At 34.2% G+C, this 17,184-nt stretch overlaps 1 protein-coding gene across 1 annotated transcript; it reads left to right on the top strand.

The window, feature by feature from the left end:
• Positions 1–2,695: 2,695 nt before the first annotated feature.
• LOC145629462 (cysteine synthase 2-like) lies at positions 2,696–16,964 on the top strand. Its single transcript, XM_081682070.1, has 6 exons — positions 2,696–2,996; positions 13,536–13,610; positions 15,057–15,200; positions 15,309–15,698; positions 15,779–16,014; positions 16,427–16,964. The coding sequence occupies exons 1-6, from the start codon at positions 2,763–2,765 to the stop codon at positions 16,647–16,649; spliced, it is 1,302 nt and encodes a 433-aa protein (XP_081538196.1). The 5' UTR covers positions 2,696–2,762; the 3' UTR covers positions 16,650–16,964.
• Positions 16,965–17,184: the final 220 nt, after the last annotated feature.

Here is a 17,184-nt window from a genome sequence, read left to right as displayed (position 1 = left end):
TAAACTTTTAGCCAGGTCACGAGATATCGACACTTGGCATTCTAACTTTTCGCCAAGTGTCGAATGCCAAGTGTCGCGCCACGATGGATAGATTTAAATAGATTTTATAAAATAAAAAATAAAGTTAGTTTAAGTTTCTATTTGGATAGAATTTTAATTAGGATAAAATTGATAGTTTAGAGTTTTATTTTCGATAAAATATCAATACTTTAGATGTACAAAGTGAATTATATTTTTATTCGAAAAAATTATTAGATTATAATTCACAAAAATTATCATATGAACTTATTTTTTATATCATAATATTTTTTGTAGCGAAGGAAGTAGTTCAAATCGTAAAACATCCATACCGGTTAAAATAATATACTTCATAATCTAATAGAATTTTATTACTATGTAGCTCTGTCAATTAGGGTCGGGTCATGAGTCATCTTGAATTGAGTCTTGTCAGGTTACGAGTCACGAAATGTTTAACCCTTGCCTAAAGTTTTGGGTTCGGGCCGGGTCAACCCAACGGGCTTTGAACATTTATTTTATTTATTTTTTGCTATTTTTTTTAATTTTTTTTTATGTATTAAATCGAACATTTTTACCAATTCCTACTTGATAGCAAATCGTCACAACAACAACACTTCAATTCCTAACTAATTTTGTATCAATGAGATATTTTAAAATTTGACATATATCTTAAAATTCAATAAACAACCCAGGCATCGCACGGGTACAAAACTAGTGAAAATAATACCCTTACAGGAATTAATGTTACATAAGAATTATTGAAGTTGTTATTCTCAAGTAATTGACTTGTAATAAATTAATATTAGCCCGTCTTATAGAAGACTTATTAGAAGAGTGAAAAACATTAAATAAACCAGAGAATTAGATTGTTGTTGGTCCACTTAATCTAATTTTCATTGGCCCTTTGCTTTTCCACTTAAATTTATATTCATATGTAAATTGTAGTGGAGCAAAAAGATGATATTGTTGTAATTTATGGGCAAGCAAATTAATTAAATGAGCAATAATGTTGGATGTACTTATTTTGGTAATGTGCATCAAATCAATCAGTTTATCAACCGAAAGCTTTTGCAAATGATCCCCACCATCGCCAGAAAACATAAGGTCGGTGTTAATAAACAACCTTCTTATATTTGAAGTACGAATTATTATCAGGAAAAGCAAATATAATAGCTTGTTGATTATATTTTCATTGTGTTCTCTTCAATTCATTTTATCTGATTTTTTTTTTTGTCTAAATTAGTGAGTTTTAATATATCTAAACTTACTAAAATATAATTTTTATTTAATTTTATCTTATTTAAATTTATTTTGTGAAAACACACAAGTTAAAAATTAATAAGGAAATCATACTATACGTCCATACTCCTAGGACATCGTTTATAGAGGAGTTGATTTTTCTAGTGGAATATCAATTATTTTATTACCCTTTAGTAGAATTTAGATAATTGTTTGGATAATATATACTTGTATAAGTTACATATTAGTTCCTCTCAAAAGTTACATTAGTTAGCATATTAATTTTGGTACACATAATTAATAAGCTACATATGCAATTATGCATGCACGTCATAGCTGTTTCTTGCATGAAGTGGGAAAAAAAATAATTTAAAAAGTGTTTTAATTTTTGTATGTTTTGAGATTCAATTATCTCTTTTTGTAACATTTTTCTAGTGACATTTAAGAATCTAAGGAATAACTTGGATTGTGAGTTAAAGAAATCTCAATAATTTAAGAATAACTTTTTCTATATCTCTCATATGCAGCGCATAGTAGGAATTAGATTCTCTAATTGCTTGAAGTTTAATTTGAGCCAACCATCATTGTTGGAAAGTTGGATCTTTTGGTTGGTGAAATCTAAGTTAATGTTTGTCAATTGCATTGCCTTGACCAAGTCATCTTATTAGGAGTCTTTAGGAGTCAATGCCCATTTAATAATTGATTGTCCCTTTTACCATCCTTTGCTAAACTATATTCTAAAATTTTCTATTGCCTTTTGTCTATGAATCTATGATGGCATGAGGTGGGAGGTTATTATGATTGTACTTTAGTGCGGATATTTAGATCAAATCTTGTCTATATTATGCGTTTGTGATGTTAATTAAGATGAACGATTATAATAAGCTACTTGTTTGTAGCTATTTATTAATTAGCTTGTCAATTTTATTGATGTAAAAGTGTAACAAACAATGTTGTAATATAAATAAATAAATAATAAAAAAAATGACCATTAATTATAAAATTATGCCCAAGAATTACTCCGTAGTTAGGAAATACCAAAAATACTAAACACCTTTAAAAATTTACTCCATTTGTTCATTGTTGAATCTATTTATTTTTTCATGCTATTATTTATAGCCTTGCTAAGAGAGGAGGAAATGAGGATTTGATCCCCATATTGAGAAGGAGCTCTTTACCTCTTATCTTAATCCCTCATGAAATCGGAGAATATTATTAACTCTTACGAGTACATTATTTCATTTGAAATAAGGTGTTATAATCTAATTTGATTTAAAATTCATCTAATCTAAGAAGTATTGATCAAAGTCCAAAACTAAAACAAACAATAATCCATCTATAATTGGGTCTAAAATCAAACCCAAGTCCAAACCCAAAATTTGTAACTTTGGTTGGCGGTTTACTTCTTGAAATTTCCAAATCATAAGGCGGTCTAAAACCCACAAAATCAATCGCACCCAAAATGGTTAGAAAGAGAAGATACAGTCCAACCCATCAAGCCACTCATGGCGCCGGTAAACTGCACCAATGGCGCAATGGTTGGTTGTGTAGCCGTTCTTTCTCTCTCTTTAGCCACCCTTTCTTACTTCCTTTTCAACCAACAACGGATTTTCAAGCATCCCAAATCAAAAACTCAAAATCCCAATTGCACTAAAAAGCATGGAAGTGGAATTGTTGGTGCAATTGGAAATACCCCTTTGATCAGAATCAATAGTCTTTCTGATGCCACTGGTTGCGAGGTACTTAGCTTGATTTTTGATTCTATGGAGTTTTATGACTTGGGTATTAAAAAATTTGCTTATTTGTTGGGGATTGGATTGTTTGATTGATTGTTGAATGTTAAATTTGCTTGTTAGTTTAGATGAACTACTACAAGAGGGGGGGTGAATGGTAGTAGGTTCCAATCGCGGAACTTAAGCGGAAATAAACAATTAAAACGTAAAGGAACTTAAAGCACACATCAAGTTTTACGAGGAAACCATCCAGTGCCTAACTGGAAGTAAAACCTCGGCCCTATTGGGACTTATAAACAAATTCCACTATAATAGGCAACTCTCCTAGTACAACCTATTACACAGACCTTTGCTTTGCAAGTTCCACCACGGACACTTGACTCTATGATAGGACACTTCCTACCAGACCTAAGACACTTCTTAGGACCCTTTTTCTCCCCTTACCCAGGACACTTCCTAGGTGACCCAAGACACTTCTCAGGTTCCTTTCACTCACTGTGCACTCACAGCTACCACTCGAATTTTACGAGGTTTCAAACTCATCACTTGTGTGAATTTAAGAGAATTCACAATCTCACCCCAAAATACAAAACACTCAAAACCCTTTTTCCCATTACAAGATCTCATTGAATATCCCTAAATACATATCTATGAATAAAGAGATAAAACTAATATGTTGGACACTCGGGACCAGTCTGGAACTCACTGGACGTACTGTAACCAAAACCTGATAGGAACTTTGACCAGGAGAACTGACTTAGCTTCGTGGTGAAGGCTAAAATCATTAAGCACGACCACTACACTTCGTCAGCCTCAACTTTGAATGAATACTTATGAGCATATTTATAGTACACTCGAAATATTCATTTCATCTTGAAAAGATAGATTTTCTGAAAAGATAAGTTTAAAAGATATTTTCTAAAAACAAGTTTTCCGAAAATATATCTTTTTGTTAAGAATAAAATATGTCAATAATAATAAGATAAACTTAACATAAAATCAGATTTAATTCCAATCTTATCTTTTAGTTTAAAAATACTTTTTAAACAAAATTTATCTTTTTCCAAAAGGGATTTATTAGAAGATAAATATCTTTATTCAGTAAAACCAAATCCCTAAAAGATATGCACGTATAATGTAAATATATATATCATTAAAACCGACTTTTAACAACGTGCACACTTAAGTTCCTATTAGGTTCCTGAACTCTGACAGTCTCCGAGTTCCTGACAAGTCAGTTACTCTAATTTCATTGACTGTTTGGAGTTCACCTAGGTTCTATATAGACTTGTTCCAGACCGACTTTTATGTCCAACATACTTACATGAATCCTAGAGCAATATACTTCTATTTCTCTGTCTTCATGTTGCTTCTCTGAAACTCTTGTTCTGGAATCCTGTAGTCTTGATATATTCTGGATCTTAGGGTTTGCCCCAGCATTACACCAGAACCAGGTCGTTACACCCGTTTGAAGTTCCTGTTGAGAAACTTCGGGAAGTTCCATTTCTGGAACTCTTCTTCTAACTTTACTTGTATCCTCATGGATCTTCTAAAGTTCCTCTGTTTCAGTTCCTACTTCAGCCCTCAACGCTTACTGAACCTGCAAACATCACAACACTAGAAAATCCTTATTAAATGGAAGTTTGCTCAATTCTTAACATCATCATCAAAACCTCATAAGGGTCAACAAGTTGCCCCTTTTTAATGATGACAAACTGAGCAAACTTCTGAGGATAACTAAGCAACTCAGAAGGTTAGTTTTTTTCATTTATAAAAACAGTAAAGAAAACTAAACTAAATTAAAAGACTTCTACACATACATGACATATATATGTATAGGATACTTACCTCGTGAAGCTAACATATGTAAACACCTATTTACATAGTTACCTTCATGGTTCCTTAGCCATCATCATGCTTATCAACCGTAACACTTATCATTGTTCTTGTTCCTCTATTGCTTATCCTATATTGCTCAAGTTCCTTGTATATATACTTGTCATTGCTCAGGTTCCTTGTATCCTGTTCCAAACATAACTTGCTCTTTCTATGCACAACTTAACATACACGTTAGATAGATAATCATCATTAGTTTATAATCATCAAAACCTAATTGCTCAACAATTTCCCCCTTTTTGATGATGACAAACTAATGATGCTTATCACATATTAAAGGATAATCATTGTACATTTATTCCCCCTTAGTTTTTCAAGGAAATACCATATGAACAAGTTAAGAACATTAAGAACATACACAAGAACTTAACATAGTTAGGAACTTAGCAATACACATCATTATCAATATATATATATACTTTCAACGATCATGATGTATGAACTTTAGACTTAATTACTGCATACCATAAGCATCATACATATTCTTCCCCCTTTTGTCATTATCAAAAAGGGTATTGTTCCACATGTTTGTTTTTCGTAAATTATACACACTTAAAGTCATATGTCACACCTACCACCATATAATAAGTAAATATATAATGGTTAAACACTTGTTGTTCCTAAAAGCCTCAAGGTACTCACTTTTCAAACACGGATGCCATTTTCACACTAATTTCCAACTCACAATCCAAAGGCCCAACTTCAAAACCCTTAATTGAACTTGACAAATAAGTAAAGATCAGGGCTAAAAAGTTAGGAATGAACTGCATGAATAGACAAATGAAAGCGCAAATTCAAAGGATATATAAAGAAGCATATGGAACAAAATAAGTAGAGGGAACATGAAATGGAATTTGTGCTCTTCGTTTAGACCTTTTGAGATGATAAGGTTCACCACATTTGTTCTTCATTTCATACTCTTGAACCTCCTGCTAAACACAACACATATTCATCTTACCAATTGATAACCAAATTCCCTTACTTCTACCACCAACTTCTTTGAGGAACATTCTGCATACTGGAACTTAAATAGATTTCAGTTTCATCATAGCCAAGTTCCTTCAACGTTTGTCGTTGTTCCTTCACTAGCTCACCAAGTATACGAGTACTCCACATCAAAGTCAATATTCTTCATCTTTAGATATCCAGGAAATTAAATATTTGATCACCCTTTTCTTTTTCTTTTCTTTATTTATTTATTTATTTTTTTTTTTTTTTTTTTAAAGGGTGTCATTATACAAATTTTGCATACTTTCCTGGAATAACACATTTTTAAATCAATGAAGATATTACTTACTCATACACTTGAGTTCCACAACCAGATCTGAACCATTTTGATTTCTTGGTTCCTGCCTTATTCCCCCTGAGTCCCTTACCATTCTTCTTCCTTTTCAAGTACTTACTTCTTTATTTATCTTCAACTTCCCCCTTAAAATATAATCACCATTTTTCATGTTTCATCAAATCATAAAAAGATGATCAACAAACTTAGAGCACATGGGAATCAAGAATAAGAAGTAAAAGTGTGTGAACGGAAAGAGGAAATTGAATTGGGTGAATAAGAATCTTCGATTTTCTGAATATGGGACAATTAAAGTATATGCAACACGGACACACAACTTAGAGTTGTAGAATAATGTTGCGATCGAAGATATATGACGTGGATGCTTGAAAGTTGGCTAAAATATAGGTTAGTTCCCTCTGAAATTTAAACAAGTGAGGTGTAAACGGTCTGGGAACTTACCTGTCTTGTTCCATCAAAGTTTCTTTCATTGTTCCTTTGGCAACTTAGGAACTTCGTGTTTGACAGCACCCATAGTTCTATTATGAGACCTCTAATACTCTTAGGCAAGTAAGTATGTCTTTTACAACACAAGAATTAAGTGTGACACATAAACAATAAGCGCATATTCTTTACTTTAAGTATTACATGCATAGGAACCCCAGCTTGACATAACTTATGGGAAAAATACTTTATACTCATGTTATGTTTCATCAAGTCTTGTTCTATTAAGCAACAAACAAGAATATGACAAGTCAAGACAAAACCATAAGAGAATCAATTCACAAATTCACATATTGCATTCATACCACAAATATATCAATTCCATTCATCTAATGCCGACATGTGAAAAGGAACTTGTATCTTATGTAGTCTCTTACCAATAAAAATATAACTTTAAAGCATTGGTTGAATATGATGGCTTACCTTGGAGTTCTTGAAGTGGCTGTTATGTTCCTTGATGATCTCGAATCTAATATGAACTTCCACTTCTAACTCAAGTTCCATTGTCAGTGGTTAATGCTTACAAATATATTTTCTTATCATAAATTAGCAAAAACCAATGCACAATGGCTCGTTAGTAGTACCAGAGATATATCAATGTAAACAAGTACTACTAATAACTCAGTTCATCTTGAAAACAAAAATTGATACTTTTTAAAACTCAATTTTCAAGAAGGAACTTGGATAGCATTCTATCCTAGAGTATGTTCCACATAGACGTCTACAAAAATTCATATCAAGACATACAGGACATCCATGTGGTACAACTCTAATCCCATATAAACAGCAAGAACAAATATTATTCAATTTGCTTCAAGTCTAGCTACACACGCAACAAGTTCCTTAAAGACAATACATACCTTTGTATTGGTTGTTTCTTTTAAGAACCAACCTGGCCTTGTTCCATCCACGTGCCTTACTCAATAAGCATTTTCCAGAACACCCTTTTTAATCTCCGACCCTTTTTAGGTGTTCTAGAATAGGTTCAGGATGTGACATGCATCCTCTTCCTTTTAAGCTTATTAAGTTCCTGCTGCACATCTAACCTGATAACAACCAATTATATGTTTACATCAACCTTAAAAACAAACTTATCTTTTATACAACTATGAGTTATGAAGTCCATCTTTTTCAGTTGATATCTCGAGCTCTTCTCTGATCCTTGGTTGTTGAGGTTTTCCCTTTGGTTACATATGCATGAAAGACACTTTAGTTCCATAGTTTGTTGAGATATTGCTGGTCGGAACAAATATTATCTCAGCTCTGGAACTTCGTTGGAACTTGCTTTCTTGTATTGAGTTCTTTGAACTTTGCTGCATGAGTTGGAACTTAACACCTCGAAGTTCCTCAACATATGTAGCTATCCCTTGCTGTTATTCTTAGTGACATATTTCTTTACTAGGAACTCAGATAGTTCTTCAAGAACTTGCGAGTTCACCTTTTATCACCTGTCTGATGGGAACAAACATGTTAGTCTCAAAATATGTTCACTTATTGCACATTAAATAAGATAGGGTAAACTCTTTATGTTTTGCTGTTCTCGGCGTTTATGGATAAATCGCCTTGGCACTTCTATCATCAAACATCCCTAAGTGGAACATAGGGTGTCTTGTTAATCAAAGATCTATTGCTTCAGTGTTGATGATGTAGCAAGAGGCATTGAAAACTATTCCAAAGAACCTGCAAAGACCATTAGTATATAACTTTGTTCTCTTCTTGTCTTTCATGATTCAAAATTGGAAACTTGTTATCAATCTGTGTTCCTGCAACAAACACTAAACGTGACTGGAACTAGGTTCCGTTGTTAGATCTATAACCTCATAGATGATGAACACTTAGCCACTTACCCTGTGATAGAAAAGACTTTCAACAAACAATTCATCGTCTCTTCTATTAAGAAAAGTAACCAAGTGCACATTTGCTTTCATTACTTATAAACAAGACATCTCTTTCAATTAGTCTCTACATATCACATGGTAAACATATCCATATCACTAAGATCCAATGGATTAGTGTTGCTTACCAACTACCTGATGTTGAAAGAGAATGTAACATGTGTCTGATTCTCATGCTTTTCGATCTTAACCTGTTTGGAACTTACATATACATATACCTATTATCGAGTTCCTACTAGGTTTATCAAGCATGAAAAGATTTACATGTTCACAGTTTGAAGCATAGAAGTATCTCATCTTCAATAAAACCTAGAAATGTCAGGTTGTTGTTAGGAATCACCTTGAGATCCACAAATGATGTGTTCCCTTTTTGATTCCCTTCATATGTGACATTTCCATTCTTTATTGATGATGTCATCTTGAAGCCATGAAACAAATAGAGTTACAAGCAATTGAAAACCAGAATGTGCATTAAAAACTCGACGAGAAAAATATTCACAATGGGATAGGAACTTGACTTACTAACTTCCTGTTATGTAGAAATTTTACCTTTCGTGTTAGTATTATAAGTCAAAATTCTTCCATTGTAGGTTTATAGTAAGAGATACCTTGATTTGGCTATCATCATCTCTTTTGGAACCTCGCTGTCGAGATAATGCGAGTTCCCTCCTATTATAAACCTTCAACTCTTCCATGTTCCTTTTGACATAAAGTTGGAACATGTCCTTCTGGTCCTTTAGACCATTGTATCTTGGGTAGAGGAACGTGTTGATTTAATCTCAAATTCTTCAACACCTTGTCAAAGTCCCTCATATTATCATTCAAAAGATATAACCTGAAAGTTCACAACCCAAGAGATTCCTTTGTGCCTTTAAAATGTCAGTAGGTTAGTCAAAAGAGATAGAAAAAACCTAAAGCATAAAAGTGTTGAAACATAAAGTTCCTGTAAGAGTACTCCCTTTTAGATGTCGTTCCATCAACGAAATGATGAATCTCCAACACGCAGTCAAAGATAATCATCTTAACTCATCATCCTTCATAAGAGTCTGCTACAGGAATTAATGCTTTGTTCCAAAAAAACTTTGAATAATAAGAACTTAACTGGAACTTGAACCAGAATCTTTACAAGAACGTATACAATAACTCCTATAGCACCTTGATATAGAAGCTTTGTTATTCCTGTATCCCTAATTCGTTCTATCATTTCAAGTTCACCAAGTTCCAACCAATTTAAGCACTGAGCTCCTAATGGAACAAACTTTTATGCATCAATTTGTCTCAATGGACAAACCTACAAAACAATCATTAATAACTTGCACAAAACTAGAAGAGAAGTTAGTTTGTCATGATATACATTATAAACATCAAAACAACTTCTCTTTTTATCCATTCACAAATAACCTTCATAAGAATAGGGAATTGAATTTCAATAGGAATTTGTGAAGGATTAATACATACCAAAAGCACATGACCAATCTTTACAGAGAGATGTATAGGTGACTTACACACTTATCCATATTGTCGCTTCACCTACTATATCCCTCTTATAAAGGCTTTCTAGTGAGAGGAACTTGCACATAATTCCTTATATACAAACAACCAAAGATCATCATTATTAATAAGTTGTCTCCACTCATATAGCCTGCAAAATCAGTCATCTTTTGGCTTTGGTTACCCAATATATATTGGGTGCCTTCATGTTAGTAATAGACGTCAATAATCCATAATTAAAATAACTACGGTTAAACCAACTATCTTTACTAACAATAAACATCATGTGTCTACATAATAAATATTCAGAATAACACATACACATGAGAAGGTCATTCTTTGGCAATTATTCAAAATATACGTTCATTACCTTGCCTAAAGAATTAAGTTTCCATACAGGAGTAATCCAGGTTCCAAGAGACCAAATATGCATAATTCTACACAATACGTTCCTTGAACTATTTCTAGTAAACCGATTCTTTAAAAATAAATCAATTTGTAAATCTGACAAATACTTTTCACACTATAAATCAGATTTGAGGTTACACAAAATTGATTTACAAACTTCCAAAACAAAATCCAAAATTTAACTAGAAATACTGCAAGAAACTTTTACATATAATATCATGCATATAATCAAGACTTCAAAGACGAGACACTTACCTCAAAGATGTTCATCTTTGAATCACTTCTGCTTCACAAGCAGACTTTGGTCTCTACGTGGTATTGGGAACGTTCTAGGGTTGAGTTCCATTCGCTGCATTCCTTGTACATATCCATCCTAGCCTGGAACTTGCTCCTCGGGGTTGCCCGGTTTATCAAGAGCACCTGCTCTGATACCAATTGTTAGTTTAGATGAACTACTACAAGAGGGGGGGTGAATGGTAGTAGGTTCCAATCGCGGAACTTAAGCGGAAATAAACAATTAAAACGTAAAGGAACTTAAAGCACACATCAAGTTTTACGAGGAAACCATCCAGTGCCTAACTGGAAGTAAAACCTCGGCCCTATTGGGACTTATAAACAAATTCCACTATAATAGGCAACTCTCCTAGTACAACCTATTACACAGACCTTTGCTTTGCAAGTTCCACCACGGACACTTGACTCTATGATAGGACACTTCCTACCAGACCTAAGACACTTCTTAGGACCCTTTTTCTCCCCTTACCCAGGACACTTCCTAGGTGACCCAAGACACTTCTCAGGTTCCTTTCACTCACTGTGCACTCACAGCTACCACTCGAATTTTACGAGGTTTCAAACTCATCACTTGTGTGAATTTAAGAGAATTCACAATCTCACCCCAAAATACAAAACACTCAAAACCCTTTTTCCCATTACAAGATCTCATTGAATATCCCTAAATACATATCTATGAATAAAGAGATAAAACTAATATGTTGGACACTCGGGACCAGTCTGGAACTCACTGGACGTACTGTAACCAAAACCTGATAGGAACTTTGACCAGGAGAACTGACTTAGCTTCGTGGTGAAGGCTAAAATCATTAAGCACGACCACTACACTTCGTCAGCCTCAACTTTGAATGAATACTTATGAGCATATTTATAGTACACTCGAAATATTCATTTCATCTTGAAAAGATAGATTTTCTGAAAAGATAAGTTTAAAAGATATTTTCTAAAAACAAGTTTTCCGAAAATATATCTTTTTGTTAAGAATAAAATATGTCAATAATAATAAGATAAACTTAACATAAAATCAGATTTAATTCCAATCTTATCTTTTAGTTTAAAAATACTTTTTAAACAAAATTTATCTTTTTCCAAAAGGGATTTATTAGAAGATAAATATCTTTATTCAGTAAAACCAAATCCCTAAAAGATATGCACGTATAATGTAAATATATATATCATTAAAACCGACTTTTAACAACGTGCACACTTAAGTTCCTATTAGGTTCCTGAACTCTGACAGTCTCCGAGTTCCTGACAAGTCAGTTACTCTAATTTCATTGACTGTTTGGAGTTCACCTAGGTTCTATATAGACTTGTTCCAGACCGACTTTTATGTCCAACATACTTACATGAATCCTAGAGCAATATACTTCTATTTCTCTGTCTTCATGTTGCTTCTCTGAAACTCTTGTTCTGGAATCCTGTAGTCTTGATATATTCTGGATCTTAGGGTTTGCCCCAGCATTACACCAGAACCAGGTCGTTACACCCGTTTGAAGTTCCTGTTGAGAAACTTCGGGAAGTTCCATTTCTGGAACTCTTCTTCTAACTTTACTTGTATCCTCATGGATCTTCTAAAGTTCCTCTGTTTCAGTTCCTACTTCAGCCCTCAACGCTTACTGAACCTGCAAACATCACAACACTAGAAAATCCTTATTAAATGGAAGTTTGCTCAATTCTTAACATCATCATCAAAACCTCATAAGGGTCAACAAGTTGCCCCTTTTTAATGATGACAAACTGAGCAAACTTCTGAGGATAACTAAGCAACTCAGAAGGTTAGTTTTTTTCATTTATAAAAACAGTAAAGAAAACTAAACTAAATTAAAAGACTTCTACACATACATGACATATATATGTATAGGATACTTACCTCGTGAAGCTAACATATGTAAACACCTATTTACATAGTTACCTTCATGGTTCCTTAGCCATCATCATGCTTATCAACCGTAACACTTATCATTGTTCTTGTTCCTCTATTGCTTATCCTATATTGCTCAAGTTCCTTGTATATATACTTGTCATTGCTCAGGTTCCTTGTATCCTGTTCCAAACATAACTTGCTCTTTCTATGCACAACTTAACATACACGTTAGATAGATAATCATCATTAGTTTATAATCATCAAAACCTAATTGCTCAACATTGCTTATATGTGTTAAAGGTGCTGCTTTTCGATTGAATTGTTACTAATTGTCCAGAAATGAGGATTCTTCTTGTTGGGGTTTTGATTGATTTATTATTAAATGTTAAGTTTGCTAATATGTGCTAAATTTGCTTATTTATATTGATAGAATTGTTACTAATTGTCCAGAAATTAGTACTCTTGTTGTTGGGGTTTTGATTGATGTATTGTTTAATGTTAAATTTTGCTAATGTGTGTTTAAACTGCTAATTCTTTTGATTGAATTGCTACTAATTGTCCAGAAATGAGGATTTTTTCTGTTGGGTTGTTGATTGATTGGTTGTTTGATGTTAATTTTGCTATTGTGTGTAAATTTGCTATTTTTAATTATTTTTTTTATTGAATTGCCACTAATTGTCCAGAAATGAGGATTCTTTTTGTTGGGGTTTTGAATGATTGATTGTTAGATGTTAATTGTGGTAACATGTCCTTAATTTGCTAATTTTGATGATTTGGTACTAATTGTCAAGAATTAAGGATTCTTTATTAGGGGTTTTTACCTGATTGTTAAACACTTTCCAATACTAGTTGAACGTTTTGTACTAGCAATTAGCAAAGCAAAGCCCTGATTAATTTTGTTTGAGCAGATTCTTGGGAAAGCTGAGTTCTTGAATCCAGGAGGAAGTGTCAAAGACAGGATTGCTGTTAAAATCATAGAAGAGGTACTTTTAAGCTGAGTCTTTATGCTGTTATGCTTCATTGATTGTGCTTCATGCGGAATTGAGTATCACATAACCTATACGTACTGTACTCTGCTATTGCTGGGGTAAGTATTTGAGTATATTTGGCCCCCCTCTATCATGCTCGAAGCAGGAGCATTGCTTAAAACTTAAAAGCATTGAGGTAATGGTGTCATTAACGTCTGGACTCATACTGGTATTTTGAAGTACTGCTGAGTGATTACATTTTATTGAAATGAACTTAGTAAACAAGGATTTGGGGGATGAAAATAGAGCTCTGAACTGTTTTAAGATGGTTGAGTTATGTGTTCATATGCATTGATAATTAAAGAAAAGGCTGGATGTCCCACTCCATGTTGTCAGTTGACTAGGTGATGTGAAATATGCCTGATGGGGTTAATTAGAGATTTAGTTCAGGAATGAGAAATTTGTAAGCATTTCTAGTTCTGTATGGGAGGCTTAGTTTAGGATTGGAGATGTTGAAGGCTGCTTAATTGAAATGCATATAATTAAGGTAACAACAATTCAGGACCAAGTGATACTACTATGTTGAAATTTTAGAGGCACTTTCTTTGATTAGCCATTGTACAAATTTTCTTTTTAAGCCATCCACATGTTTTCACCTTATTAATGACTACAAAAAGCTAGCTCTCTTAGCTGCAATTTATTCATACTAGGGTTATCTGGTGTTTGGAGAGCCACAAGAGCGGGTGATGAGAGTCGATCCCCGGATCTCCTTGAATCGGGAAGGAAGCTCTAACCACTTGAGCTATCCCTCACTCTCAGGTTGCCTGTTTTTTTTACAGTCAATTTCTTTGTTTGTAGGTTTAAATGTTTAATATTGTGGCACCTTATGAGCCAAGAGGAGTGAATGAGTGATTATCAGTAGATGTGTCTAAACTCTAAAGAGAGTTTACTCGAATTCTTCTAGAACATTATGCTGTAGCTTATACAACATAATTTCATAACACAATCCTGTTGTATTACCACAACTATTCTTGAGTATCATGCAACTTAGTGAGGTAGTAGTTGAAGGTACCCTCTTGTGCTTAGACATAGTCAAGAAAGATATATATAGGGAATTTAGGTGTGTAGTAATTTAGATGCTTCGTTTCACATTAATTACTCTGCTGGATACACGATAATTTCAATCGGGTATGGACAGACAACACATGTAGGCTAGGTCATCCAAAATTCACATTAAATGTTGAGTTTAGCACCTGGACGGCAATGCCTGTGTGGCTGTGTATACATGCAAGGCTTCTGCCTTGCCTTTTTGTTGGTCTTTGACCCTGTTTCAGATGTAGTGTTCTAACTGTTCTCCCTTTGGTTTTAATGTGATGTACTCTATACGAGGGAAGGTTTTTATTTTTTGTTCATATTGATTGCATATGTTTCTGTTTCCTCTAATATGTGGCATATGCTCAGGCATTGGCATCTGGTCAACTAGCTCCTGGTGGAGTGGTTACTGAAGGTAGTGCTGGAAGTACTGCCATTAGTCTCGCAACAGTTGCTCCTGCTTACGGATGTAAATGTCATGTTGTGATTCCAGATGATGTTGCTATAGAAAAGGTATGTTTTGGCCTACTCCACCAAAGCATGAACCTTCTTTTCTTCTAATTTTCTATGCAGTTTTATTTTGGTTTCTTACTGTCCCTTGTCCCCCTCCAAAACAAACAGTCTCAGATTATTGAAGCACTCGGTGCTACAGTTGAGCGGGTCAGACCAGTGTCAATCACTCACAGAGACCACTTTGTAAATGTAGCTAGACGACGGGCATCAGAAGCTAATGAGCAGGCAGCTAAATATGGTAAAAATAGTCAAACACCTAACAGAAACCAAGAGCAAACAAATGGTGAAATATTTGAAGAGCAGAAGAAAAATCACACATTTTCAAGGGACTGTACTGGAGGTTTCTTTGCTGACCAGTTTGAAAATTTGGCCAATTTTCGAGCCCATTGTGAAGGCACAGGGCCTGAAATCTGGGAACAAACTGAAGGAAAGCTGCATGCATTTGTAGCGGCTGCTGGAACGGGGGGCACATTAGCAGGTGTTTCTCATTTCCTTAAGGTGAGTTCTGCCTTTTGATATGTAATGCATTTATTTGCAGAAAGTCGGAAAGTAATAAATGATTCCTCCTTTCTTGACAGGAGAAAAACGATAATATAAAGTGCTTCCTGATTGACCCTCCTGGTTCTGGCTTGTTCAATAGAGTAACAAGGGGAGTGATGTATTCAAAGGAGGAGGCTGAAGGGAAGAGGCTAAAGAACCCCTTTGACACTATAACTGAGGGCATTGGAATAAATAGGTTGACTCATAATTTCATGAAGGCCAGGCTAGATGGCGCTTTCCGAGGCACAGACAAGGAGGCTGTTGAGATGTCTAGGTAAGCCCATGCTTTCATATCTTCTAATGTCTAGGCTGTTGACACCATATGTTTGTAATCGATCCTTACTTTTTTAACTGTTGGCTCTTGGCAAGTTAGCAGCAGTTGCATGAAAACTTGATGAAGCATGCCACATTCCTCTCATTTCTAAATGTTTCCCTTTTTTTTTTAAGCTTTAAAAAACGTTTGGCAAAACATCTCCTAGACCCCTTGGATAAATTTTGCCCTTTCATGAATATGTTCTCCAGTAGTAAATATTGTACTTAACTCCATTTATGCACTAAGATACTGTTTTCTTGATTTTATTCTGAAGTTTTTTCTCCATATTTGACTCTTTCGTTTCTTTTATTTTTGTTTCCCTGTTTCCTTTCCGTTCAACAAAGCTTATCAGTCAATTTTTAAACTGCATCAGGTTCCTCCTGAAGAACGATGGGATTTTCTTAGGTAGCTCTTCAGCCATGAATTGTGTTGGAGCTGTTAGGGTTGCTCAGGCGCTGGGTCCTGGCCATACCATTGTTACAATCCTGTGCGACAATGGGATGAGGCATCTGAGTAGATTCTACAAAGCCGAGTACCTCTCTCAGCTGGGTTTGACTCCATCTGCCACTGGTTTGGAATTTCTTGGCCTTCCATGAGAAGAGAAACACGTAGACGGCAATTTAGCTCACCAGAGAAAATTGAAACTGACATACTAGATCCAGTTTGCTGAAAGTTTAGACTGATAGAGATGCTGGAATTTAGCTCAACCATTTTTTTAGTATGAGGTAGTCAAATTAATCATTGAGCATATACGAAGTATATGTTGTATGAATTGTTTGATTATTATACAAGTATTGTTTATCAACATATTATTTAAATCTCTACTATTTGGAAAACTCTGAAAATTGTTGAACCATTGATATTAGAATGTGAATGTCAAGAACTATTCCCAGGAACTACCAACATTCTGCACTTTACAAGCCTTTTTTTTTTTTTTTTTTTTTTTTTTTTTTTTTGAGAAAATACTTTCTTAATAAACATTAGCTACCTTTACAGTTAACAATTTACCCTTTTGTTTTTGTGAATTTCAAATGTCAAGCATGATCTACGAAACCAGTTTAGTTAGAATGAAAGTATGGGCAAAAAACTATGGAAGCACCGAAGCAGTACAATTCGTTGTCAAGACTCAAG

The sequence above is a fragment of the Chenopodium album genome, chromosome 4, assembly GCF_948465745.1.
Source record: "Chenopodium album chromosome 4, dcCheAlbu1.1, whole genome shotgun sequence".
NCBI classification, from domain to species: domain Eukaryota; kingdom Viridiplantae; phylum Streptophyta; class Magnoliopsida; order Caryophyllales; family Amaranthaceae; genus Chenopodium; species Chenopodium album.
The sequence above is the reverse complement of the archived record's forward strand: the minus strand, read 5'-3'. Positions and strand labels throughout refer to the sequence as shown.

Excerpts from the sequence above, each read along its gene's own strand:
- LOC145629462 (XM_081682070.1), top strand. The coding sequence starts at position 2,763 with ATGGCGCCGGTAAACTGCACCAATGGCGCAATGGTTGGTTGTGTAGCC. Across the intron at positions 15,201-15,308 it reads ATGATGTTGCTATAGAAAAG|TCTCAGATTATTGAAGCACT; the intron begins GTATGTTTTGGC and ends CAAAACAAACAG. Across the intron at positions 15,699-15,778 it reads GTGTTTCTCATTTCCTTAAG|GAGAAAAACGATAATATAAA; the intron begins GTGAGTTCTGCC and ends CTTTCTTGACAG.